Source organism: Ursus maritimus, unplaced genomic scaffold, assembly GCF_017311325.1.
Source record: "Ursus maritimus isolate PB19 unplaced genomic scaffold, ASM1731132v1 scaffold_22, whole genome shotgun sequence".
Lineage (NCBI taxonomy): Eukaryota > Metazoa > Chordata > Mammalia > Carnivora > Ursidae > Ursus > Ursus maritimus.
Window position 1 is genome coordinate 19,642,610 of NW_024424675.1, and position 25,485 is coordinate 19,668,094.

The 25,485-nt window shown below is 45.4% G+C and overlaps 1 protein-coding gene across 2 annotated transcripts in view; it reads right to left on the reverse strand.

Annotated features, from left to right (window-relative positions):
* The window catches only part of EBF4 (EBF family member 4), a 54,807-nt gene that overhangs the window by 7,062 nt on the left and 22,260 nt on the right, over positions 1-25,485 (reverse strand). For both annotated transcript variants that reach the window (XM_040638075.1, XM_040638074.1), the window contains 4 exons: positions 1,821-1,902; positions 919-1,036; positions 699-832; positions 477-603 (listed from right to left, as the gene is read on the reverse strand). In XM_040638075.1, the coding sequence (XP_040494009.1) occupies positions 477-603; positions 699-832; positions 919-1,036; positions 1,821-1,902 (461 nt within the window). The remainder of the gene's footprint in view (positions 1-476; positions 604-698; positions 833-918; positions 1,037-1,820; positions 1,903-25,485) is intronic.

Consider the following 25,485-nt stretch of genomic DNA (forward strand, 5'->3'; position numbering starts at 1 on the left):
CGCCTGTTTAGGCCCACACAGAGGGAAGACTGGGGTGGTTTGGGGAACCAAGAGGCCCAGGGGTAGGTTAGGGAGCATTGAGCCTATTTTGGGGAACCTTTGAAATAGACGTGCCGCTGGAGATATTCCAGACCCTGGGGAGTGTGTGCGGGGGTGGGAGTGGGGGTCGGGTGGGGAGTGCCCTGGCGAGGAGGCCCTAGGCAGGGCTAAAGTCTCGGCAGGGCTGAGACTCCAAGCCTGGGAGGGGACTGAGGAGTCAGGCCAGAGAAACTGAGGGGCTCAGTCAAAGAAGGTCCTTCGCGAGGAGGGGGCAATGGGTTTCGGCGGGGAAGAGGCGGGGCCACCGCTTAGCGGGCGTGGCCACACCTTAGATACTAGCTAACTCAGAGACCCGGCTCCGGAGCACAGGGTGGGGCTCCTTCCAGCAACCATAGGCCTCTCTGCCCCCACCCCCTGTCCGCCGCCTGACTCCTTACCTGTGTAGACAAAACGGCCGGGGGCTCCCTTGCAAAATTGCTTGGACTTGTAGGACAGGGTCACTTCCACCACCCCGGGAATGTGCCGCGGGGGCGTCTGAACCCGTATGGCGTGGGGCGTGATGAGCTGCGAGGGGAGAGGGGAGGCCTGCGGGTTCCAGCCCGGGGCGAGGGGAGGGCCCAGCCGCGAGGCCCCGAGGGAGACTGGCGGGGGTGGCCCACCTCGCTCCACACGAGCACGTTCCCGAACACGACCTGCAATCCGTCGAAGAAATTGTCGCCGATGACAATGACGGTGGCGCCTCCTGTGGTCCAGCCCTCCCCGGGGCTGATGGCCTTGATACAGGGGGTGGCAGCTGGGAGGCAGGAGAGGAGACAGGTCAGGGGCCTGCACCAAGGTGGGGACTGGGGGCTGGCTGGGCCCGGGCGGGGGAATCCTGACCTTCAGAGGGGTCCAGGCGGCGCGCCCTGCGACCATGCTTGGAGTTGTTGTGCACAAACATGTTGTCGGACACGGCCAGCACGTGTCCGTCCACACTCACTGTCGTGGACACCACCACCTGCAAGGAGAGCCGAGGCCCCCCTGGCTGAGGCCCTCAAGGGCTCCCTGCAGGGGACTGTTGTGGGCCATTCGCAACTTGGCAAGGGCGGCTGGAGACTGGAGCTCAGACTCCGGGGCATGGAAAAGAACTTCCCCCAGGGGCTGAACTGGTGGAAGGGGGGCAGGCAGTGAGGTCAAGTGACAGCCCAGATGCACTATCTCTGGCTGCCCCGGGGAAGTGACCCCAGGAACTAGAAAAATCAAGAGCCCTGAAACAATCTCTGGCTCCTTGGGCAGAGCGGCTACTGTGTCTGCGTGTACACACCCTGGGCTGTATCCCTGAGGTTCCAAGGCCGGATGTGTCTTAGGCAAGTGGAAGTGAGAGTTTTGACTAAGGGGGGAGGCAGCATCAGCCTGAGAAACCATCAGCAGGAGCCCCCGCCCTTGGGAGGAAACTGGGGCNNNNCTCCTTCTCTCCCCCCCCCCCGCCCTTCACTGAGAGGGGTGTGCAGGTTGGGGATGTACTAAGGGCAGCTGCTCTCTGCTTCACGCTATGCAAATTAGCCGGGTCGTTAATCATGTAAAAATGTCACAATTAGCATCTCCTTAAGTGGGACTCTAATGAAGCCTCCCTTGGCAGCCAGCATAAGCTGAGAGGGAGCTACCCCACCCCCAGCAGGTGCCGGGCCCTAGAGCACAGGGCTGGACAGAGATCTGCCTTGGGGCTTTCCCCAGGGTGGCAGGACCATGGCCTTCCCCACCCACCCCTTCCTGCTGGAAGCGGACCCCTCTCCCAGACCCACCTGGAAGCGGCGCATGTCTCGGGGATTCCCTGCATTCTTTAGGCAGTTCTGGTTGCACTTGAGGAAGAACTTGAGGAAGAACCTGAAACAGTGTGGTGGGGGGGGGGCTCAGGCGCTGGGGTAGGGGGTCTAGGAACGGATGAAGATCCAGCTGCTCCCCTCCATGCCCCTTCCCAGCAGGGCGACTCCCCTCCACCTGCCCACCCAAGGCACACACCCCCTGCTCCCACCACCAGCTGTGTCTATACAGAATGCCTGCGATACACCAAGTAGAGCCTTCCCGACAACTAACTCACAGCACAGAACATCCACCCCCGCCCTCAGCGTAGGATCGCACAGGGCTTATCTATCCCACAGAGCATACACCCATCACACCCACCCAAAGGATAGTCACCATAAATACTATGTCCATTATATATGCGATATATACCTGTTACGCATTATACCCACCACGCAATGTATATGCCATATGTGGTGTGTACTCACACCTGTAAACTTATCCCACACCGTGTGTATCCGTCATACTGTATGGGCGTCACTCGGGCAGGGCCTCGCCATCCCACAGCACGTCCCTCCTCCCGAGTATACTATCCCCCACGCAACGTACTCATAGTAATACACCCATTGTATGTACCGTATGTGACTTACATACTGTTACTCACAAGGCACAGCCATCACACACAGTGCAGACTCACTCTACCCAGAGTATAGCCTTCACAGAGCACATACAATACAGATTCCACATACAGCCTATAGACATCGTCCACATATGGCCTACTACTCCCACAGAGTCTACACTCATCACGGGCAGCGTATGCCCGTCCTATCCGTGTATGCACAGAAAGAGTGTGTCTATTAATAGACCCCCGTGTGTTGTATATGATTACCCAAAATACAGTCATTGCAAATGCAGTACAGTCATCACAAATAGCAGGCAGATCGCCCTTCCTCCTTCGCAGAAGATCCCCCCCACCAACAAATCCCTCTTGCACACAGCTCTCGCTCACACACAGCAGACTCCCTGGCACGGCACATGCCGCCCAAACGGATCCCCCGTGCATATATACTACACCCATTATACACACAGCAACGACCTCATCAGACAGAGCCCATCCCCATCACACACACATGGTGTACTTGTCAGACACGCCGTACAGATGCACAACGAATACCTTCTTTTTCACATACAGTAATTGGAAAAAAGCACAGGATATGCAGTGATGAGTCTGGTGTTTAGACAAACACATGAGAACTTGGTCCTCCAGTCCTTCTAGGAAGTTGGCTGGGAGGGTGGGGCCTCTGCCTTGCCAGCCACCAGGGAGGTAACCAAGGATAATACTCTGGATTTGGGCTCTTAGTGAACTCAAACTACTATTGATATCTGCCCTAGCCCCTGCAGGACCCTGCGAGCATCTGGGGAGATGCCCTTTGCACACTAGGGCAAGCAGGGCTAACGTCTGCAGGAGTTGGGGTCCTGGGGTACCTGGGTGCTTAGTCATTAAGCGTCTGCCTTCGGCTCAGGTCATGATCCCAGGGTCCTGGGATCAAACCCCGCATCAGGCTCTCTTCTCTGTGGGAAGCCTGCTTCTCCCTTTCCCACTCCCCCTGCTTGTATTCCCCCTCTCTCTCTCTCTGTCAAATAAATAAAATATTTTTTAAAAAACAAAACGAGTTGGGGTCCTGGCACGCGGCCCACCTCCTGGGCCATTCCCTGAGCTCTGCCAGCGCCCGTCCTCATTTTACCAGCCCCCCGGTTTTGAACCCCAAATCTGAATATCCAACTTAACTCCCTAGAGTTGCCTCCCAAGCCTGCAAGCATGAACATCCCATTGAGAGGAAGATTTGTCACAGGATCTAAAAGCTAGCTCCCAAAGAGGAGGTCCCCAAGTGCTGGTAGGGGTGGGCACCCCCCCTGGAATGAGGTGTCCCAAGGGGCCGCCCCTCATTAGGAGTTGGAACCAGTCATTTTCCTAGACATGCACCTCCACCCAGGCCCGGCCTCTGTCCACCAGGCCGACACCTGACCACGTGTCATACTCCCCCACACAGTGAATACCCTTCTGGGAACCCCCTTCACTTTCCTTTCTCTAGGCATGTTACATCCGCACACATTTCCATCCACAGTGAACACCCCCTGAAACACTTTCATGTAGTGTAGACCTCTCCACCCCTACGGTGGAGCATTCTGAGAGGCAGCTACCCCGTATGACCGCAAACAGAGCACGCCCACCATGGAGACCCTCCACACTCACCCCTACCGGATACACTGCTGTGCAGACTGCTTATCTGCCCCCAAACAGTGGTCACCTCAGTGTCGATGCCCTACGTACCCATAAGGTCACCCCAAAGTGCAGCTACCTCCAGTGCTCCCAAACAGCATGCCTGCTCAGGACAGACACTCCATTTATCTCACGCCATCTGCCATAGTACTGATTTCCCGTGAGACACCTCATGGTGTCCCCCCTGTGCCCGCAGGATGCACCTTCTGCATGCCCCACGTTTACATGACATAAAGCGTAGACATCCTCATCACGAGTGGTGCAGACCACTTCACTTGAATTCCATATTCATGTGCTCAGTCCTTTTGAAGGCGCTAGAAGGAGGACTGCAGACGTCAGCATAGGGACAGCTCCTGTCCTGACAGGGATTAATGCTAGCCCTTGCGTATCACTGATGACACAAGCATGGGAGTGTCCCACAGGGGACACACACTTCTCTTACATCCACACACATGCCCACTGTACCCAACCCCACTCCCAAACCTACAGAGTCCAGGGGAAGGGTTCCCGAGACAGGGCCCGAGATGCGGGCTCTGGCCCAGGTGCTGACTCCCTTTGTGGCATCTCTAACATGGCATCTCCATCCACCAGGAGAACTGGGAGTAGAAACTGATGGCTGCTGAGATGCCTTCCAGGGACAGCCTCTGGGACACCCTCTATTTCCAACCTCCCACGGCCTCACTCCTGCTTCCTGTGCCGGTCTGCCCCCCACCCCGGGGAACCCCCTCAGCCTTTCCTCAGCACATCTTCCCACCCTTTCTCTTTCCAGTATCACTCACTTCCAGAAATAAGTCATGGGTGGTATTTGTCCTGGGTCTACACTGGTTCCTACTCCCTGCCTGGCCAGCCTTTTCTGGCCATTCTAGACTTCAGGGACTGCCCCTCCCTGGGAGCCCCAGGGCCCAGCCTGCACCTCCATCTCTGTGGACCTGTCCCAGAACATCTCTGTTTTTAAGCCTGTTGTAGAGTGGTGGCGAGGAGGAAGCCGCCACACAAGGCCAGGCCCTCCCTGGGGTGTCGGAGGGCAGTTCCCTAGCTCCTTCCCCCTGAACTTCTAGCTCAGAGCTGCACGCAGCGAACGCCAATGAAGACAGAGCAGCTAAATCTCACCCGATGCCAACCGGTGGTCCGTGAGGCTGCTTCCAGCCAGACGGGGCCGAGCCGATGCAAACAGCCTCCAGAGCGCCCGCCGCTGCCGCGGTGTACCCCCGACCCCGCAGCAGCCTCAGGAGAGCTAAGAAAAATGACCCACAAGTTGAAAATAAGGCAACATGATGAGTAGGAGTCCTTTCAAAGTCACCCTGGAACAGTGGTTTTCCAAGTGTGCCACTTGGGTCAGCGGCGGCAGCAGCACCTGGGAATTCGCTAGAAACGCAGAACGTCAGGGCCCACCCTGACCCACGCAGACCCTTCAGGTAGCACGCAGTCATCTGTGTTTTCATAAGCCTTCCAGGTGATTCGGATGCCTCCTAAAATTTGAGGGGCACTGATCTAGAACGACGCCCATCCAATACGGCAGCCTCTAGCCCCGGGTGGCCCCGAGCCCTTGCAGTGCGGCTTGCGTTGAGATGTAAGTATGAAATACACGCCGAATTTCAACGACTTACTTAGGAAAACAAAAAACAAACAAAACACAGAATGTAAAATAGCTGACTAGGAACATTTTTGTATTGATTACATGTTGAAATAATATTTTAGGTATTAGAAAATAATATTTTTTGTTTTTTAAAATGTGGCTACGGTGAAAGTTTAAAATCACATTTGTGGCCTGTATTCTATTTGTATTGGACAGTGCTGCTCTGCTCCAGGGGACTGTGTTAACACAGCCACCGCAGTGTTCTCTCGTTCTCGGGGGAACGGGGGACATGACTTCGACTTGAATTTGCTATTGACTGGGGCCTCGACTCTGTGAAGGCGGTGCTGATTTGCAGGAAAATGATAAGATGCAAATGATTTTTATTGGGAGAAGTAAATAATTTCTGTTTGGTAGAGAAATTTGCCCTGAAGCTCGTAATTGTATCGTCCTATGGACATTAACTAGCTTTGTAGCTAACTTGGCAATTTTTTTTAAAGATTTTATTTATTTATTTGAGAAAGAGAGAGAGAGAGATAGGAAGAGAGCGCACAGGCAGGGAGGAGAGGGAGAGGCAGGTTCCCTGTGCGGGGTGGGGGCGACGCGGGGCTCTATCCCGGGACCCTGAGATCATGACCTGAGCTGAAGGCAGACTGAGCCACCCAGGTGCCCCCTTGGCAACTGTATTCCAGTGTTTTTACCTACCCCATTTCTTCTCCCTTCCTCCTTCCCTGGAAAGAGCCTGGCAGGGTCTGGGTCAGTGAGGACCCAGTTCTGGGGCCCGGGACATCCCACAGGGCCCCGAGGCAGGAGACTGCACGGGCACTTGGTTGAGAGGCTATGAAGCCTTGCCTGTCACCAGGGAAGCACCCACCAGCCAAGCCTGGATAAGCCTGGGGGAGGGGCATTTTCTAAGCAGCCCCCACCATGAGGCCAGAATGAGCCTGGGGGAGCCCCTTTCCCTGGCTGGGCTGGGCTGGGGGAGGGGTGGAAAAGCAAGACCAGGCCAAGCGAACAGCCCTGGCTGACCTGAGTATCCCCAAGGAGAGTGAGCATTTTAGGATGCTCCCTGGGTCACAACAGGACTTGTGCAGAGGGCCATCCCCCCTGTGGCCATGAGGCTCTAAGAGGGCAGGTCTCCTTATCTGGGCCTCACAGGAAGAGGAGCAAGAGAGACGTGAAGTCCCAGGCCTGCCATTAGGCCATTAGAATACTGTAAGAAAAATACCAATAATACAAGCACGAGTTACAAATAAAATACAAAACTACACACACACACACACACACACACACACACACACACGTAAAAAGTGATCCAGGTCTAATCTCTCAAGCACTTAGCAAGAGCCTGGAACTCTGTTGAGCTCATGTTGGCGTTACCTTGTTTAATCCTCTCCTAACCCTGAGGCGGTGGAGGTCTGCAATCATTCCCACTTGACAGATGAGGAAACCGAGGCCAAGCAAGAATAAACTAGGAAGTCACAGTAAACCCCAAAGTCTGGTTACAAGCTCGGGACTCTATGCACCACCGATACTGACAGGAGTCATGGAAAATTCCCTCTCACTGGGGCTCTCAGAGTCCAGCCCTGCTCCAGCCCCGAGGCTGGTGAGAAAGCCTCCTTCAGAAGGAGCTCTGAGAGGCAGGCTGTACGGGGACACATTTAGCCATTTCGTGGCGATGTCCTCGAGGTCACAAATTCAGCAAGGCTGCAAAGGAGACTCAGGTCCCCTTGCTCCTAATTGGAGGCCCTTGGCTGTTGTGACCGCTGTGCTCAGTCCGAGAAGATATTCAGGATTAAAGTCCCGTTGCCCCAGACGAGCCAAGAGTTGATCCTCGTTGAAATTCAGTGAAGGGTACTGGTAGCTCATTATTCCCTTCTGGCCTAGATGTCCAACATTCCCCATTATAAAAAGTGTAATGAAAGACCAGATGCAGAGCTGCGGACAGTGGTTATCCAGCTAATAGGGTGATTCAAGGGTGGCCGCTACACATCGTGACTCGGAGTCCTCCGATTTAAGCGCAAGGTAAGAGCAGTTCGCTCGCACACCTGCCTTCCCACAGCCCGAACGTGACTGAGCCTTCCTCGTCGCTCCTATAAACGCTTTTATCCCTCCCTGTAAAAACAACTCGAGATGAAATGAAAATGAACCTTCCTGTCAATGGAATAATCCCTCCCAAGGAAGCAAATGTTGGATTGACTGAGACTCCAGTGCAAACATCTGATGTATATATAACTTCTCAGGGTGACACCGCTGCGTAAGGAGAGCTCCCCGGCACAGCGCTCTTCTCCGAAGCGACTCCGTAGATAAAGAAACTTGTGGAGGTGAGTAATGTGAGTCCCCTACAAACACTGGGTTCTCAGGGGGTAGACAGCACTGTCCAGGTGCCATAGGGTGGGTGGGTGCCTGCTGGATTCCCCCAACCCCGGCTGCTGTGAACGCTGGCTGTTAAAGGGCTCACAGCTGCCCCCGCTATCCTCAAGTTATCCTCGGCCAGAAGCATATGGTCCTCACCAGCAGCCCCAGCCAAAGACAGACTGACGTCACATGGAGGACCAACTCCCAGTGCTTTCCATATTCCGGAACTCCCCAAGGGCTCAGGCTGGTGCCAGACACCAGGGGAGACTGTCTCCTTGCTCAGCTTCTCCTGAGGATGCTGTGCCCCTCTTTTTCTTCCCAGAGCTCCTCCAATAAACCCCTTTGACAAGCACCCCCATCTCCAGCTCGGCTTCTAGGAATCTCATCCTATGATACCAGGTCACACAGTTTTGCACCACCTTTTCCCTCCTGACATCCCATGAGAGAGTCACTGAGAGCAGGAATCATGTTCCCACTTCCAGAGGGAAAGCTGTTAGTAATTAAAAGAGCAGGACTGAGCCCAAGGATGCTTGCAACTCCAGGATTGTCAGGAGCTGGGGAAGGAATGTCTAGATTACAAGTGCTGTCCAAGAGAGCTTTTCCCAACATGATACCCACTAGCCACATGTAGCTATGAACACCTGCCATGAGGCCAACGTGACTGAGAAACTGTTTTCAATTTTGTTTCATTTTCATTTATTTACTTGTATTGGTTTTTTAGAAAAGATTTTATTTTTGTGTAATGTCTACACCCGACGTGGGACTTGAACTCACAACCCCGAGCTCAAGAGTCCCACGCTCCACTGACAGCCAGCCAGGCGCCCCATTGTTTCGTTTTAATTTAAACTGAGCTTGTCACATGCGGCTCACGGCCACTGACCATAATGGGCGGTACAGCTCAAGAAAGAGCAAGTGATGTGAATGGGGACATGGGTTGGGGCAGGGTGTTCCAACAAGCGTCCTGAGAATACCTTGGGAGAGAAAGCAGATTGGGAGCAACGTGTAGAAGAAAACGAGCTGTTTCTAAGTCCACAGCTGGCATTACAGATGGGGAACGGGGGCCGGGAGAACCCTCTGCTAATTCTGACTCCAAAGGGCTTGCCTGCGCGCTCATGAGCCTCAGAAGAAACAGAACATCTTCCGGGGCAGGGTCTGCGCCCTGTCCTCACTGTCGGCTGCTCCCTGCCCCCAGCTCAAGGACAGAGGAGGAGCCAGAGGGCTGGACCATTCGTTCCCTCGTTCACGCAACACACCCACCGAAAAAGATGTATTAAACACCTTACGTGTGTCAGGCAGTGCAATCTAGAGGTGAACAAGGCCTTGAGGGCATTACAATCCAGCAGGAAAGAGAGAAAGCTAACGTCCACTCAGTACGATAGGGTGGTGGACATGGCTGTGTAACTCGCCCAGGGTAACTGCGGCGGCCGCTGGGCCTGGCAGGGATGGAAGGGCTCCTACCGGCCGCATTTCATCTTGGGCATTTGGGGCCTTGAAAGACCAGGGGGCATTTTCCCTCAAAGAGGAGTGAGAGGCAGGGGCCCTTCATGCAAAGGGAATAAATAGTCCTGCCAAAGGACCGGGGGCGCGCACGGCACACTTCCCCGGTGGTAGCCGACAAGATGGAGGAGGAGAGCTGCGGACCAGGGTCTGGGGGGTTTGGCACCAAATCCTGGGGGATTTGGAAGCTGTGGGTGATGGGGAGTCAGCAGAGGGTGGCTTACTGGCTGTGTCCTTTGGAAGCATTTTGCCTCCAGGGAAGTGGGCACCAGCGGGCCTAGGGATGACAAGCGAGGGGGTTGGCGTGATAATCCAGGCCCGGGTTGGGGTGGCCCAGAGGGGGCTGGCACACGCTACTTCCTGATCTCGGCCTGGGGCAGCGGCCAAAGCCAAGTGTCCCCAGGGCCACAGCCACCTGCCAGGCCTGGACCTGGCCTCCCCACCATGATCCCTACTTGGGGCAGAGGTGGCTACAGTGCAGATGGGCTGGGGGACTATAAATAGCTGGGGCGCATACATTAGCATGGCAATGCACCCGCACCCCATCCTCTATGCTAATGGCCCACCATGCGCCTGAACACCTTCTGTTCCCCTGCATGCATTTGCATGCACAATTAGCATAATCTTGTATAATTAATGAACAGCGTCAATTTTAGCTCCTAAGTAATTTGATTAACATGTTGATAGGGCACTTACTAGGCTCTCCAAACCTCAGGGCTGGGCATGGGGCCTGAGGAGAGGGGGAGAGGTGGTAAAGAGACTGCCATGGGGGCTCCCAGCTGCCCATGAAGAGTGGTGGTGACTCCACTTCCCTGAGGGAGGGATGGAGGGCTAGGGGGGCTGCTAATGGGAGGCCTCTGGGTGCCCCACGTGGAGCGGCAGGGCCAGGCTGGAGCACAGTTAGAGTGGGTCACCTAAGCATAAAGCCCATTTTGTGCCCATGTGGACAGAGACACACACATGCATCCCCTGCATGGCCCCCTAGCCTTGGGAGTCCTCTGTGAATGCAGGATGCTGGACACCAAGGAAGAACAGAAGAGGAGCAGGTATGGAGAAAAGGTAGGAGGGATGGGGAACTGAGGGGCTGGACAGGCAGATGGAATCCACAGAGGGGGGAGATGTGCTGGTAAGTAATTTGAGGATATGGAGGGGAACGGAGGGGTCCTGAGACGGAAGGGAAGAAGTTGTGTGTTCTTCTGGCTTTGGGTGGGTGAGCCAGGCTCCCAAGTCAGAAACCTTGGCACCTCCTGTTTATGAATCATGTGAGAGGCAGAGGCTGGGGGTCGGCGAGGCCTGGCACTCTCCTTAATGTGCTAAGTGACCCAGGGCAGAGAGGACAGAAGGCTGAGTGTTGCCCCCTTCCCATTCAGAGACGTTCTATTCCCACCCCAGACATCCCAGGAGCCCAGGCAGAGGCTCCCACTCCTCTCCTGCTCATCTCTGAGCGTGGTCAGAGTCAGGAAGCTTTTCCTTAGTTCTGACTGAACTTCTCGGTGCTGATGGGCTATCAGGGTGAGGGCGGGCCGCGGTAAGAAATGATATTGTGGCAGGCCCTGCATAAGGATATCTTACTTAACTTCGCAACATCCCTATCAGGTGGGTTAAGAGTCGGCTCCCTGTTACAAATGAGGAAACTGAAGCTGAGGGAGGTGGGGTCTTGCTCCAAGGCATCTGGCCAGACATTCCATGTTGGCTTGAGTCTCCCAACTCTGAATAACCCTTAACTTTATGGGGAGAATTTATCATTCAAATTGCAGACAGGTGATTTGCTAGCCATCTCCCACTCCACCTATTATGGTCCCCTAGACTTCCTCATGCCCGTGTTTCTTCTCCAATTTCCTCTGAGGGCACTGTCCACACACAGCCCCAGTCCTGCCTCAGCGTGGGTGCCACTCTGACCCTGAGCTCAGCTTCGGCTGCCCAGAGGGTTTCCCTTAAATCTCTGTTCCGAATTAGGGGTGGCTTGGGGAGCCCTGGGGGCCATGTGGGAATCTCACATGAACCCCCTCTGCTTCTCTCTCTCTCTCAAATGCTCCCAACTCTGAAAGGAGTGCAGTGGGGAAGGAAGTGCAGTTCATTCTGCAGGCAAGAGGGAAACCTCAGTCCCACCTCAGCATTGACCCAGCAGTGAGGTTCTAGGACCCCAAGGAGAACTGCCAGAATGGGCCTCAGACAGAAGCCCGTGCTTGCAGAATCAGTGTGGGAGCAAAGAGAACCTACTGGAAAGAGTGGAAGGAGGTGGACACTATTGTAAGTTTGTTTTGTGGCTGTGGAGAAAAACAGTGACTATTGCATTCACCATTGGGTTAAGAAGGAAAGCTGATTCTTTTGCAGCTCCCGCAACCCCTTCCTATCACTGCCTTTGTCAGGCTGTGCCTGACCTAGAGACTGGGGTTCAAGTTTGCCCACAACAGGGGAGACTAAACCTTACCTCCACCAGGTGGCCCAGACACACCTGTTTCAACAGGATCACTACAAATTCCACTGTGCACCAGGCCCAACTACACGTCAGAGTACCTTCAGAGCCCACAGCTCCAGTCCACCCCTGGGAGCCAGGGGAAGAGAGCTGTAGGTTTCCCATAGTGGGGGAGTCTTCCCCACCCACTCCCACACCAGGCCAATCAAGAAAATATTTAGTCTTAGAGCTGTGATGTCCAATACGGTAGCTGCATGTGGCTAAGTTTGAATTAATTAAAATTAAATAAAATTAAAAATCCAGTTTCCTCAGTCATAGTAGCTACATTTCAAGTGCCCAGTAGGTACATGTGGCTGTTGGCTACCATATTGGTCGGTGCAGAACATTTCTATCCTTGCAGAGAGTTCTATGGACAGTGTTGTCTTAAAGGTTTACATTGATCTCTATTTCCTTGTATCATATGTAAAGGCTTAAACAATTACATTTTCTCTCTTCAACTGTTCTGTAGCTCTCAGAGGGCAGGAATCATTGCTTAAACTTTCCTGTTTTTCCCCAGTCATCCATCACAGTGCCTGCCTCACAGCAGGTGCTCACTGATTCATGATGGAATTGAAGAATCAAAATTACTATAACGGGATAAATACTGGACCAAAGCCCCCAAATCACTTTTAAGAGGAAACAGTGTGAAATCCTGTACTTAGATTACAAATGTCAATTGCAGAGATAGAACTTTGAGAATTGCAGGGAAAGGACCTGTGACAATCCATTCTTTGATAACACCAAGAAGGAACACAGGAAAAACTGTTGAAATAAGCTTTTTCAGAACTTGGAAATTAGAAAAGTTTTACACAATCCAAGGAGTATTTATTCAAGAGAAATGGCTGAATCTTAATAACAACAGAGAGCTTTGCAGTATTTTAATTTGCCCTATTTCCATCCCCTTCTTTCTAGCTCCGCAGTAGATGTGAAAACCAGCAGCACTGCAACCACGGTAGCTGGGAAAACTAGCTGCCTAGTAGCCACTGTAAGGAAAAGACTGTTTGGAGCTTCTCAATATGTATTCCCAGACAACTGTCACTATTTGATCTGTCTGGCAGCTCCTTGACAACCCCATTCACAGGAATAGTCATTTGACCTGACCCAGAGCTTGCTTAGTGGGAAAATCCCTATCCTCAGGGTGTTTGTTGAAAACAACCACTGGCAATTGTTTAACACTGCTGTTGCTGGAGGCAGTAAGACTAGTTCGGGCAAACAAGAGTCTGGCCAAAAACTTTAAAGGAAAAAGTGGGAACGACATGTTCATAGGGGGAATCTGAGAAGCTTTCATATATTTCTGGAGATCTAGGAGGCCATGTGCATGTGCAGGGAAGAGCACATGCCCAGGAAAGATCTTAGAAGGCCCTAGCCTCTCATCTCTGGCTGATCCTAAAATCTGCACAAGCAAGAAGTAGAAGTTAAGTCAGGGTTGTAAACTGCTGGAACACTGAAGGCATACCCCAACACATATGCAGCAAATGATCTGGCAAATGATTGAAGACAATTGGTTTAAGGCACTTGGGAATGCCTGTCCAATCCTAAGCTGACCACTAAGCTAACTGAACAAAAACTCTAGTGGCCACACATGACAGGACTTTATAGAATTAGTCCACAAAAGTCACTAAATAAACAAAGATTAACAGCAACAAACACTGGGAAGGGGGAGCTGATTTCCAGTTATTACATTATATCATTAAAATGCCCAGTTTTCAATGAATAATTATGAGATATGCAAAGTAACAGAAAAGTATGGCCCATACATGAGAAATAAAGCATTAATAGGAATGGTCCCTAAAGAAGTCCACATATTAGATTTATTAGACAAAGGCTTTAAATCAGCCATTATAAATATGTTTAAAGAATCAAAGAAAACCATATTTAAAGAATTGAAGAAAAGTATGAGAATACTTCACCATATAGAGAACATCAGTAAAGAGACACAAATTAAAAAAAAAAAAAAAGAATCCATTTAAATTCAGGAACTGTGGGGCACCTAGGTGTCTCAGTCAGTTAAGTGTCTGACTTTGGCTCAGGTCATGATCTCAGGGTCCTGGGACTGAGCCCTGCACTGGCCTCCCTGCCCAGTGCGGATTCCCCTTTCCCTCTCTCTCTGCCCCTCCCCCCACTTGTGCTCCTTCTGTCTCTTTCTTAAATAAATAAATTAACTAATAATAAACAAATAAAATCTTAAAAAATAAATTCAGGAGCTGAAAAGGACAACTGAAGTGAAAAATTTCTGGACAAACTTAACAGCACATCTGAGTTGACAGAAACAAAAAAAGTGAATTTGAAGATAAGTCAGTTGAGATTATCTAGTTCTGGAGCAGAAAGGAAAAAGAACAAAGAAGAATGAACAGAGTCTAAGATGTCGTGGGAAACCATCAAGCATACTAACATGTTCACAATGGAAGACCCAACAGGAAAGAAGAAAGGGAAATGGGCAGAAAGAATGTCTGAAGAAATAATTGCCAAAAACTTCCTAAATTTGGTGAAAAACCTTATTCTGCACATCCAAGAAGCTTAATGGACTCCAAGTAGTATGAACTCAAAGAGATCCACAGGTAAACACATTATACTCAAACTGTCAAAAGCTGAAGACAAAGAGTTTGGGAAGCAACAAGGAAGCAACTCATTACCTACAAGGGAGCCTCAATGAGATTAACAGCTAACTTCTCACTAGAAACTATGGAGATCAAATAATAGTGGGACGACATTCGAAGTAGTGAAACAAAATGACTGTCAACCAAAAATTCTATAGCCAGCAAAACTATCCTTCAAACATGAAGCATAAATTTTTGAAAAATTAAATAAATATGAAAGGTGAATTGTGACATTTTCAGATAAACAAAAATTGAGAGAATTCATCACTTGTTAGTGATCTTTCTTGAAGTTAGATCTTTCTTATAAGAAATATTAGTGAGAATTGGGCACCTGCATGGCTCAGTTGGTTAAGTGTCTGCCTTCGTCTCAGGTCATGATCCCAGGGCCCTGGGATCAAGCCACACATCAGGCTCCCTGCTTAGTGGGGATTCTGCTTCTGCCTCTGCCCCTCCCCTCTATTCGTGCTCTCTCTTTTTCTCAAATAAATAAATAAATAAAATCTTAAAAAAAAAAGAAATATTAATGGAAATGCTTCAGTCTGAAATGAAAGGGCACAAGGCAGTAATTCAAATCCACATGAAGAAATAAAGAATACTGGTAAAAGTAACTATGCAGGCAAACATAAAAGACATTATAAATATATCTTTGCAACTATTTTGTTTTCCTACCTAATTTAAAAGACAACTGCAGGGGCACCTGGGTGGCTCAGTTGGTTAAGCTTCTGATTCTTGATTTTGGCTCAGGTCATGATCTCAGGGTCATGAGACAGAGCCCCAAGTCAGGCTCTGTGCTCAGTGTGGAGTCTGCTTGACGTTCTCTTTTTCCCTTTGCCCCCCCCCCCCAGTTCATACACTCTCTCTCTTTCTCTAAAATAAATAAATTAAAAAAATCTTTTTTAAAAAAGGCAACTGTACATGTGCAGGGGCAAGGAGTATATGAGAACTCTCTGTACTTTCCACTCACTTTTGTTATAAACCTAAAACTGCTCTAAAAAATAAAATCTATGAAAGAAAACTGCATAAAGTAGTAATTAGAAAACTGGGTTGATGGGCTTATAATGTGTAAAAATACAATGTGATTGACAATGATATAACAAAGAAGAATTGAGGCAATGGAGCTGTATTAGAGCATTGTTTTTGTGTATATTGAAATTAAGTTGATATTAATCTAAGATTGGTTTTTAAAAGATTTTATTTATTTGAGAGAGAGAGAGAGTGAGAATGAGTGGGGGGAGGGGCAGAGGGAGAGGGAAAAGGAGACTCCCTGCTGAGTGTGAAGCCTCATGTGGGGCTTGATCCCAGGACCCTGAGATCATAACCTGAGCTAAAGTCAGATGCTTAACCACTGAGCAACCCAGGCGTCCCTAAATTAGATTGTTTTATTTTTTATTTTTTTAAAAAGATTTTATCTATTCATTTGACAGAGAGAGAGAGAGAGAGAGACAGCCAGTGAGAGAGGGAACACAAGCAGGAAGAGTGGGAGAGAAAGAAGCAGGCTCCCAGTGGAAGAGCCTGACGTGGGGCTCGATCCCAGAACTCCAGGATCACGCTCTGAGCCAAAGGCAGATGCTTAACGACTGAGCCACCCAGGCGCCCCTAAATTAGATTGTTTTAAATTAAGATATTAATTGTAGGGGCCCCTGGGTGGCACAGCAGTTAAGCGTCTGCCTTCGGCTCAGGGCATGATCCCGGCATTATGGGATCAAGCCCCACATCAGGCTCCTCCGCTATGAGCCTGCTTCTTCCTCTCCCACTCCCCCTGCTTGTGTTCCCTCTCTCGCTGGCTGTCTCTATCTCTGTCGAGTAAATAAATAAAATCTTTTAAAAAAAAGATATTAATTGTAATTTCCAAAACAACCACTAAGAAAATAACTTAAAAATACAGTAACAACAATAAGAGGATTAAAACAGTACACTGGAAAACATCAACTTAACACACACAGAAAAGACAATAATAGAGGAATAGAGGAAATATGACAGATAGAAAACACATTACAAAATGGCAGACATAAATTCTACTTTATCAGTAAGTACATTAGATGTAAATGGATTAAATACTCAAATTAAAAGGCAGGGATTGGCAGAATAGATTAAAAAACATAATCTAACTATATGATGTCTATGCAAGGTTTAGAGTCAAAGATAGAAATAGGTTGAAAATAAAAGGGTTGGAAAAGATATATCAAGAAAACTAACCAAAAGAGAGCTGGAGCAACTTTATTAATACCATACTAAATAGATTTTAAGACAAAATTGTTACAAGAGATAAAGAAAGATATTTTATGTTAAAATGTCAATCTGTCAGAAAGAAATAATAATTATAAACATATATTCACCTGATAATAGAGCTCCAAAATATAAGAAACAAAAAATGACAGAATTGCAGGAAGAAATAGATAGTTCAATAACAATAATTGGAGATTCTAATGCCCTACTTTCAATAATAGAACTACTAGGCAGAAGATCATCAAGGAAATAGGAGACTTGAACAACCCTCCTTATTGCCTCTCACAATAAATGAGTTACATTTCACATGACACTTTCAAGACTTAGCATCGTAAAGATTTCATTTCCACTGAGGTTAATTTGAATTAAACACGATCTCAATAAATATGACACACAATCAATAAAGTGGAAGGCAACTTACAGAATGGGAGAAAATATCTGCAAATCATATATCTGAAAAGGAGTTAATATCCAGAAAATACAAAGAACTAAAACTCTATGAAACCCTATGAAAAAAATGCACAAATGACTTTAATAGAGATTTCTTCAAAGATGATGTAAAAATGGCCAACAAGCATCTGAAAAGATGCTTAACATCACTTATCATTAGAGAAATGCAAATCAAAGCAATGAGATATTGGGGTGGCTGGCTGGCTGGCTCAGTTGGTAGAGCATGTGACTCTTGATCTCAGGGTTGTGAGTTTGAGTCCCACATTGGGTGCAGAGATTCCTTAAAATAAAAAATCTTTATAAAAAAAGACAATGAGATATCATCTCACACCCATTAGGATGGCTACTATAAAAAAAACGTCTTGGTGAGAAAATGGAGAAATTAGAACCCTCGTCCACTGTTGGTGAAATTGTAGAATGGTGCAACTGCTATGGAAAGCAGTATGGAGGTCCCTTAAAAAATTTAAAAAAGAACTGCCATATGATCCAGCAATCTCATTTATAGTTATATATCCAAAGAGTAGGGTCTCAAAGAGATATTTTCACACTCATATTTATAGCAGCATTATTTATTATAGACAAAAGATGGAAACACCCAAATGTTCATTGACAGATGAATGTGGTATATATGTAAAATAGAATACTCTTCAGCCTTAAAAAGGAAGGAAATCCTGTTACATGCTACAACATGGATGAACCTTGAGGAGAGTATGTTAAGTGAAACAAGCCAGCTGCAAAAAGACAAATACTGTATGATGTCACTTACACGAGTTATCTAAAGTAGCCAAATTTAGAGAAACAGAAAGTAGAATTGTGGCTACCAGAATTGGGGAGAGGGGAAAATGGGGAGTTGCTGTTTAATGAGTATAGAGTTTCAGTTTTGCAGGAAGAAAAAGTTCTGGAAATTTGTTGCCCAACAATGTGAATATATTTAAGACTACTGAACTGTACATCTTAAAGTTATAAAGATAGTAAATTTTATGTTATGTGGTTTTTTACCACAATTTAAAAAATGACATCGGTAAGTAATTTTTTGGTAACCTAGACAGTCTAACTGTAAAGTTAATATAAAAAAATAATTAAGAATAGTTGGGGGGGCACCCGGGTGGCTCAGTTTGGTTACGTGTTCAACTCTTGATTTCATCTCAGGTCATGATCTCAGGCTCGTGAGCTCAAGCCCCACATCAAGTTCACATTCAGCACAGAGTCTGCTTGATCCTCTCCCTCTCCCTCTGCTCCTACCCCCTCCCCACTGTACTCTCTCTCTCTAAAAAAATAAAAATAAAATAAAAAAAAATAAAAGAATAGTTGGGAAAATTCTAAAATATAAGAGTAATGCAGAGGAGTACTAGATCTGTTATTAAAAAATGTTATAAATCTTCAAAAATTAAAACAACATCATATTCCCACATGAATAAATAGATGGAATAATGACACAGGATGGAAAGTCCAGAAAAACAAATAACTACATTTAGAATATAGCATGGCGATATTTACAATTGGTAGGGAAAGATGTATTATTCAATAATTGCTGTTGAAACAACTGGAGCTATCAGAAAAAAATATAGGTGGACCATATTTCCTTTTTTTTTTTAAAGATTTTATTTATGTATTTGAGAGAGAAAGCGAGTGAGCAAGAGAGAGAGCACAAGCTGGTGGGAGAGGGAGAGGGAGAAGCAGGACTCCCACTGAGCAGGGACACTGACCTGGGGCTCGATCCCAGGACCCTGGGATCATGATCTGAGCTGAAGGCAGACACTTAACTGACTGAGCCACGCAGGTGCCCCTAGGTGGACCCATACTGCCTAACATTAACCAGGGTAAATTCCAAATGGATGACTTCCTCTTCCAGTATTATGGTAGACTACTTATCTTTAAAGTGCCTTCCCAGAGCACCTGGATGGCTCAGTCAGTTAAGTGTCCAACTCTTGATCTCAGCTTAGGTCTTGACCTCAGAGTCATGAGTTCAAGCTCTGTGTTGGGTTCCACACTGGGCATGGAGGCTAGTTTAAATAAATAAATAAATAAATAAATAAATAAATAAATAAAGTGCCTTCCCAAAATAACCATATCCTGAAGTTTTATCTAAAAGGTAAGGAAAATCTCCAAGGATTAAAAAAAAAAAACCCAAAATAAGAAGTTGAAATCTAAGTAGGAGCTATGAACTATGAGCTAGCACAAATATTAGGGTTGTACTAGTGTCCAATGGCAATACAAACACACTGGGATGGAGCATAGGGACCACTTCACATGAGGGCTGTCAATCTTCTGACAAATTTGGAAAGGTCCCAGTTTGGTAGCACTGTCTATTACTGGTGGAATCAAACACAAATCCTTCCAGAGGAAAACTTACCCTGTTCTGGCCCTGATGTAATTCAACCAAATATGAGCTAAAATAATCACTACCACAATAATAACAACAAAAACACCAAACAAAGAAACAAGCCATCATGAATAAGAGTCGGCAGAAGTAATGAACAACAGACATAGAATCCAAGGATTTCCGATATTGGAATTATAGTACTGAAGGTAAAATAACCACAAACATTTAATTTAAAAAAATGAGTAAGGGGCACCTGGGTGGCACAGTGGTTAAGCGTCTGCCTTCAGCTCAGGGCGTGATCCCGGCGTTCCGGGATCGAGCCCCACATCAGGCTCCTCTGCTATGAGCCTGCTTCTTCCTCTCCCACTCCCCCTGCTTGTGTTCCCTCTCTTGCTGGCTGTCTCTATCTCTGTCAAATAAATAAATAAAATCTTTAAAAAAAAATAAAAAAATAAAAAAATGAGTAAGCACCAAGTAACATGACATGTTTGAAAAAGAACTAAATAAAACTTTTAGAAATGGAAAATAAAATCACTGAAATTAGTAGCTCACTGGACAAATTAAACAATAGTTTAGATACAACTAAGGGGATTAGTTAATGGGGAGATGAATAAAAAAGAATTACCCAGAATGCAGCACAAAGAGAAAAAAAAGGTCAGACATAGAAAGTTGTTTAGGATATATGGAGGACAGAATTAAAGGTCTAAATTGGAGTCTCATTTAAAGTGCCATAAGGAGAAAGGAGAGAATATAACTGAGATGTAACATTAGTCAAAGGCTGAGCAATTTCTAGAAGTGATGAAAGATATAAACCCATAGATACAAGAAGATCAACAAACTCTAAGCAGGATAAAAAAATTCACAACCAGACACATGAAAATAAACTGAAGAACTCCAAAGAAAGAAAGAAAGAAAAAACCCCTGATAAATCTCAAGAAAAAAATTTCACACATAATTAAAAATATTAACAACGTGTGGAATTTTAAAAGAATTATCTGGACCACATGTCTTATAAATAGGGCAGAGGTAATAGAATGGTCTAAGATCAGTGGTGAGCTGGTAAATATTTAAAAATCATTTCTGAAGGGAGGGGGAACCCATGATTTATCATGTTTGTTGATTTCCATGATTATATATGATCCCCCCATGGCTGATTTCAAGCTACCAGTGTGATGTCACTGAATATGGAGTTGAGAAGAGATACTAATAATTAGCTCTTGTGAACTGGTATGAGCCAGCTCCAGCACACCACCATCCAAGATTCTAATATTAGGAAAGAAATTATGACTTTGTTAAGAATATATAATAAGTTTCAAGGGTAATAACTAAAAGAATAGAAGTTAAGTTAATAAACTTCTAAACCAGTAGAGGGGAAAATGCAATAAGAAACACATACACTACATCAAACAAAATTCTCAATTTTTTTTATATAGCAAGAAAGGAAAACAAAGAAACACAGAGGAGGTGGAACAAATAAAAAACACAAAGTAAGATGGTAGAAAATAGTTGAAATAAATCAATAATCTCAATAAAGAAAATGGATTTACTTTGCCAGTCAAAAAATAGACTGGATTAAAAAAAAAGTCCAGCAATATGCTGTTAAAAGAGAAATACTTGAAACATAAGGACACATAATGGTTGAAAATAAAGGGTGAATAAATGTATATGATGCAAATATAACCAAAAATAAGTTAAGGGAGACTGTAAGTAATATCAGATAAAATGGACTTTAAAGCAAAATATATATTAGCAATAAAGGACCAATAAATGCTGATAAAATGTTCAACCCAGAAAAAATCATAAGATTTTAAAACTTGTCCACACTCAATAAAATGGTCAATAATATATATATATATATACATACACACTATTAATTACATATTGTGTATATTAATCTCCCACATGAACTTTCAGCCTATCTTTGTGGGTTCCATCAATTTTTGGTATTAATATATATAAATTTTGATATATATATATAAAAAATTTGATCTAGCTACCCAGAGACCAAGGTAGCTAGACTTCATAGGACAGAGCCTCAAAGAGGAGAAAGGTACATAGAAAGAGAAACCAGAAACTTGTGATGGGTCCCCCTTGAGTATGTAGTACAGTACTGATCAGTGTGTGCATATGAAGAAATTACCCAAGGCCAAGGAAAGAACTACCCAAAAGGAAAAAAGAGAACAGTCCTGGTGCTTGCATAGAGATGGGAATAGTGCCTGTTTCTCTTAGCTAGACTTGAAAAACTCATAATTCACGGGATATTGGGATGATTACTCGAGAGGGTCCTACTTTAGTAGTGGGGAATAATTAGTCCTAGATTGAGTATTGCTGTAGAACCATCTAATAAATCATGAAATCAAGACTCAAAAAGATCAAACTGTTTCCAAGTAACTTAACTGCATCCCAGAACGAAGCTCAAGAAGATTTATAGGAAAACAAAAATATCCAATGCCCAACAAGGAAAAATTCATAATGTCTGGCATCTAATTACAGCATACCAGGCATGCCAAGATGGAAAAAAATAAGACCCATAATGAGAATAATCAATCAATTGAACAGACACAGATGTTAGAAGCAGCAGAAAAAGTCACTAAAAGATTAATTATAACAGTATTTGTTAAATTCCAAAATTTAAGTAGAGACATGGAAGATATAAAAAAGATACAAATCAAACTTGTAGAGATGAAAACTACAACGTTTAAGATACAAAATATATTGGAAGGGATTAATAACAGATGAAACAGTGCCTACGAAAGGATTAGCGAACTTGAGGCATGGCAGTAGAAACTATCCAAAATGAAAACCAAACCAAAACAAAACAAAACAAAATCCCCTAAAATGAAATGTGAGTGAGCTGCAGGACAACCTCAAGCAGTTTAGTATTTGTAATTGGAGTAATTGGTGTTCCCAAAGGAACAGGGCCAGGGGAATGGTGTACAGAAAAATACTTGAGAAAATAAAGGTAAAAAACTTTCCAAAAATGGACACCTGGGTGACTCAGTTGGTTAAGCATTTGCCTTCGGCTCAGGTCATGATCCTAGGGTCCTGGGATCAAGCTCCATATCGGGCTCCCTGCTCAGCGGGGAGTCTGCTTCTCCCTCTTCCTCTTCCCCTTCCCCTGCTCACGCTGTCTCTCAAATAAATAAATAAAAACCTTAAATAAAAAAAAAAACCTTTGCAAATGTAATGAAAACTGTAACCTCATAGATCCAAAAAGATCAATGAGCTCCAAGCACATGAAATATGAAGAAAAGCTACATCAAGTCATATCATAATCAAGTTGTTGAAAATGAATAATAAAGAGGGGTGCCTGGGTGGCTCAGCAGGTTGGGCATCCAACTCTTGATTTTGGCTCCAGTCATGATCTCAGGGTTGTGGGATTGGGCCCTGTTTCAGGCTCTGTGCTTGTCCATCTCCCTCTGCTCCTCCCCCCACTCTATCTCTAAAGTAAATAAATAAAATCTTAAAAAAAAGAATAATAAAGAGAAAAATCTTAAAAATAGCCAGAGATAAAAGACATGTTTATGTACAGAGGCACAAAGATAATGATGGCACCAGATTTTTCATCAGTAATGCAAGAGAGAAGACAGTGGAACACCACCTTACTAACAAAAGTCAATCTAGAATCCCATACTCAGTTAAAATCAAACAAATATTAAAGGATGCCCTTCAGACTTAAGAAAAATGGAAATCTGGGTCTACAGAAAAGAATGAAGAGCACTAGAAATGGTAACTACATGGGTAAATGTCTAAAGATATTTTGTTATATTTTTAAAATTGCTTTAAAAACAATTGACTGTTTAAACAATAATATCCATGTATTGTGGATTTTATAAAATATAAAAATATATCCATGGGGCACCTGGGTGGCTCAGTTGTTAAATGTCTGCCTTCACCTTAGGTCATGATCCCAGGGTCCTGGGATCAAGCCCCTCATCGGGCCCCTTGCTCAGTGGAAAGCCTGCTTCTCCCTCTCCCACTACCCCTGCTTGTGTTCCCTCTCTCACTGTCTCTCTCTCTTTGTCAAGTAAATAAATAAAATCCTTAAAAAAATAGAATTCATGGGGTGCCTGGGTGGCACAGCGGTTAAGCGTCTGCCTTCGGCTCAGGGCGTGATCCCAGCATTATGGGATCGAGTCCCACATCAGGCTCCTCCGCTGAGAGCCTGCTTCTTCCTCTCCCACTCCCCCTGCTTGTGTTCCCTCTCTCGCTGGCTGTCTCTATCTCTGTCGAATAAATAAATAGAATCTTTAAAAAAAAATAGAATTCATGACAACAATAGCATACTATACATGAAGTGGCATAACTGAAAGTAGATTACGATAACCTAAAGGTGTGTACTTTGAGTCCTAAAGCAATCACTAAAGTAGCAAAGAGTTTTGCTAATAAGCCAACAAAAGAAATAAATGAAATAATTAAAAAGAAATACCTAATCTAAGAGAATGGAAAAAAAAAAGAAAAGAACAAAGAAGAGAACAGAGAGCAAACAGAAAGAAAATATCAAGATAGACTCAAACGTAACCATATCAATATTTACATTAAATATAAGTGGTCTAAGTTGTTGAATTTGTCAGCATAAACTTGTTCATAATATTCCCAATCTATTTAATATCTCTAGAATCTGTAGTGATGTCACCATTCTCATTTCTGATATTGGCAAACTATGTCTTCTTTTTTTTCTGATCAGTCTGGCTATAGGTTTATTCATTTCATTGATCTAAAATAAGCAGTTTTTGGTTTCATTGATTTTCTCTATTTTTTTATTTTGATATTTATTGGTTCCTTTCTTCTGCTTACTTTGGATTTAATTTCATCTCCTTTTTCTGGTTTCCTAGAATGAAAGCTGAGGTCATTGATTCAGGATTTTTTAGCTATGATATCAAAAGCATAATACATAAAATTAAAAAATTTATAAACTGGACTTCATGAAAATTTAAAAACTTGTATTCTTTAAATAACACTGTTAGGAGCATGAAAAGACAAGTCACTGACTGGGGAAAAAATTTTGTAAAAATAGATATATGACTTTTATGCACAATATATAAAGAACTCCTACAACTCAGTAATAAGAAAACAACCCAAATAAAAAGGGGGATGATGGCGGAATATTTGAACAGATAGTTCTTCAAAGAAAATATATGGATGGCAAATAAGCACATGAAAAGATGTTCAACACCATTTGTCGTTAGAGATGTACAAATTAAAACCATAATGAGATACCACTGCACATCTATTAGAATGGCTAAAATTAAAAAGATAGACCATTCTCATGCTGATGAGAATGTAGAGGAACTATGACTCTCATACACTGCTGGTGGGAATGTAAAATGGCACAATTCCTCTGGAAATCAGTTAGGTAATTACTTATAAAGTTAAACATACTCTTACCATATGATCCAACCATTCCACTCCTAGGATTTTACCCAAGAGAAATGAAAACGTTTGTCCATAAAAGGACTAGTCCACAAATGTTTATAAAGCTTTATCTGTAATAGCTATAAACTGGAAACAACCCAACTGTCTATCAAGAGATGATGGGGGGGCGCCTGGGTGGCACAGCGGTTAAAGCGTCTGCCTTCGGCTCGGGGCGTGATCCCGGCGTTACGGGATCGAGCCCCACGTCAGGCTCCTCCGCTGTGAGCCTGTTTCTTCCTCTCCCACTCCCCCTGCTTGTGTTCCCTCTCTCGCTGGCTGTCTCTATCTCTGTCAAATAAATAAATAAAATCTTTAAAAAAAAAAAGAGATGATGGGACAAGATGATTTTGCTATATTCATACAAGGGAATACCACTCAGGTATAAAAAGAAATGAGCTAGGGCGCGCCTGGGTGGCTCAGGCGTTAAGCGTCTGCCTTCGGCTCAGGGCGTGATCCCGGAGTCCTGGGATCGAGCCCCACATCAGGCTCCTC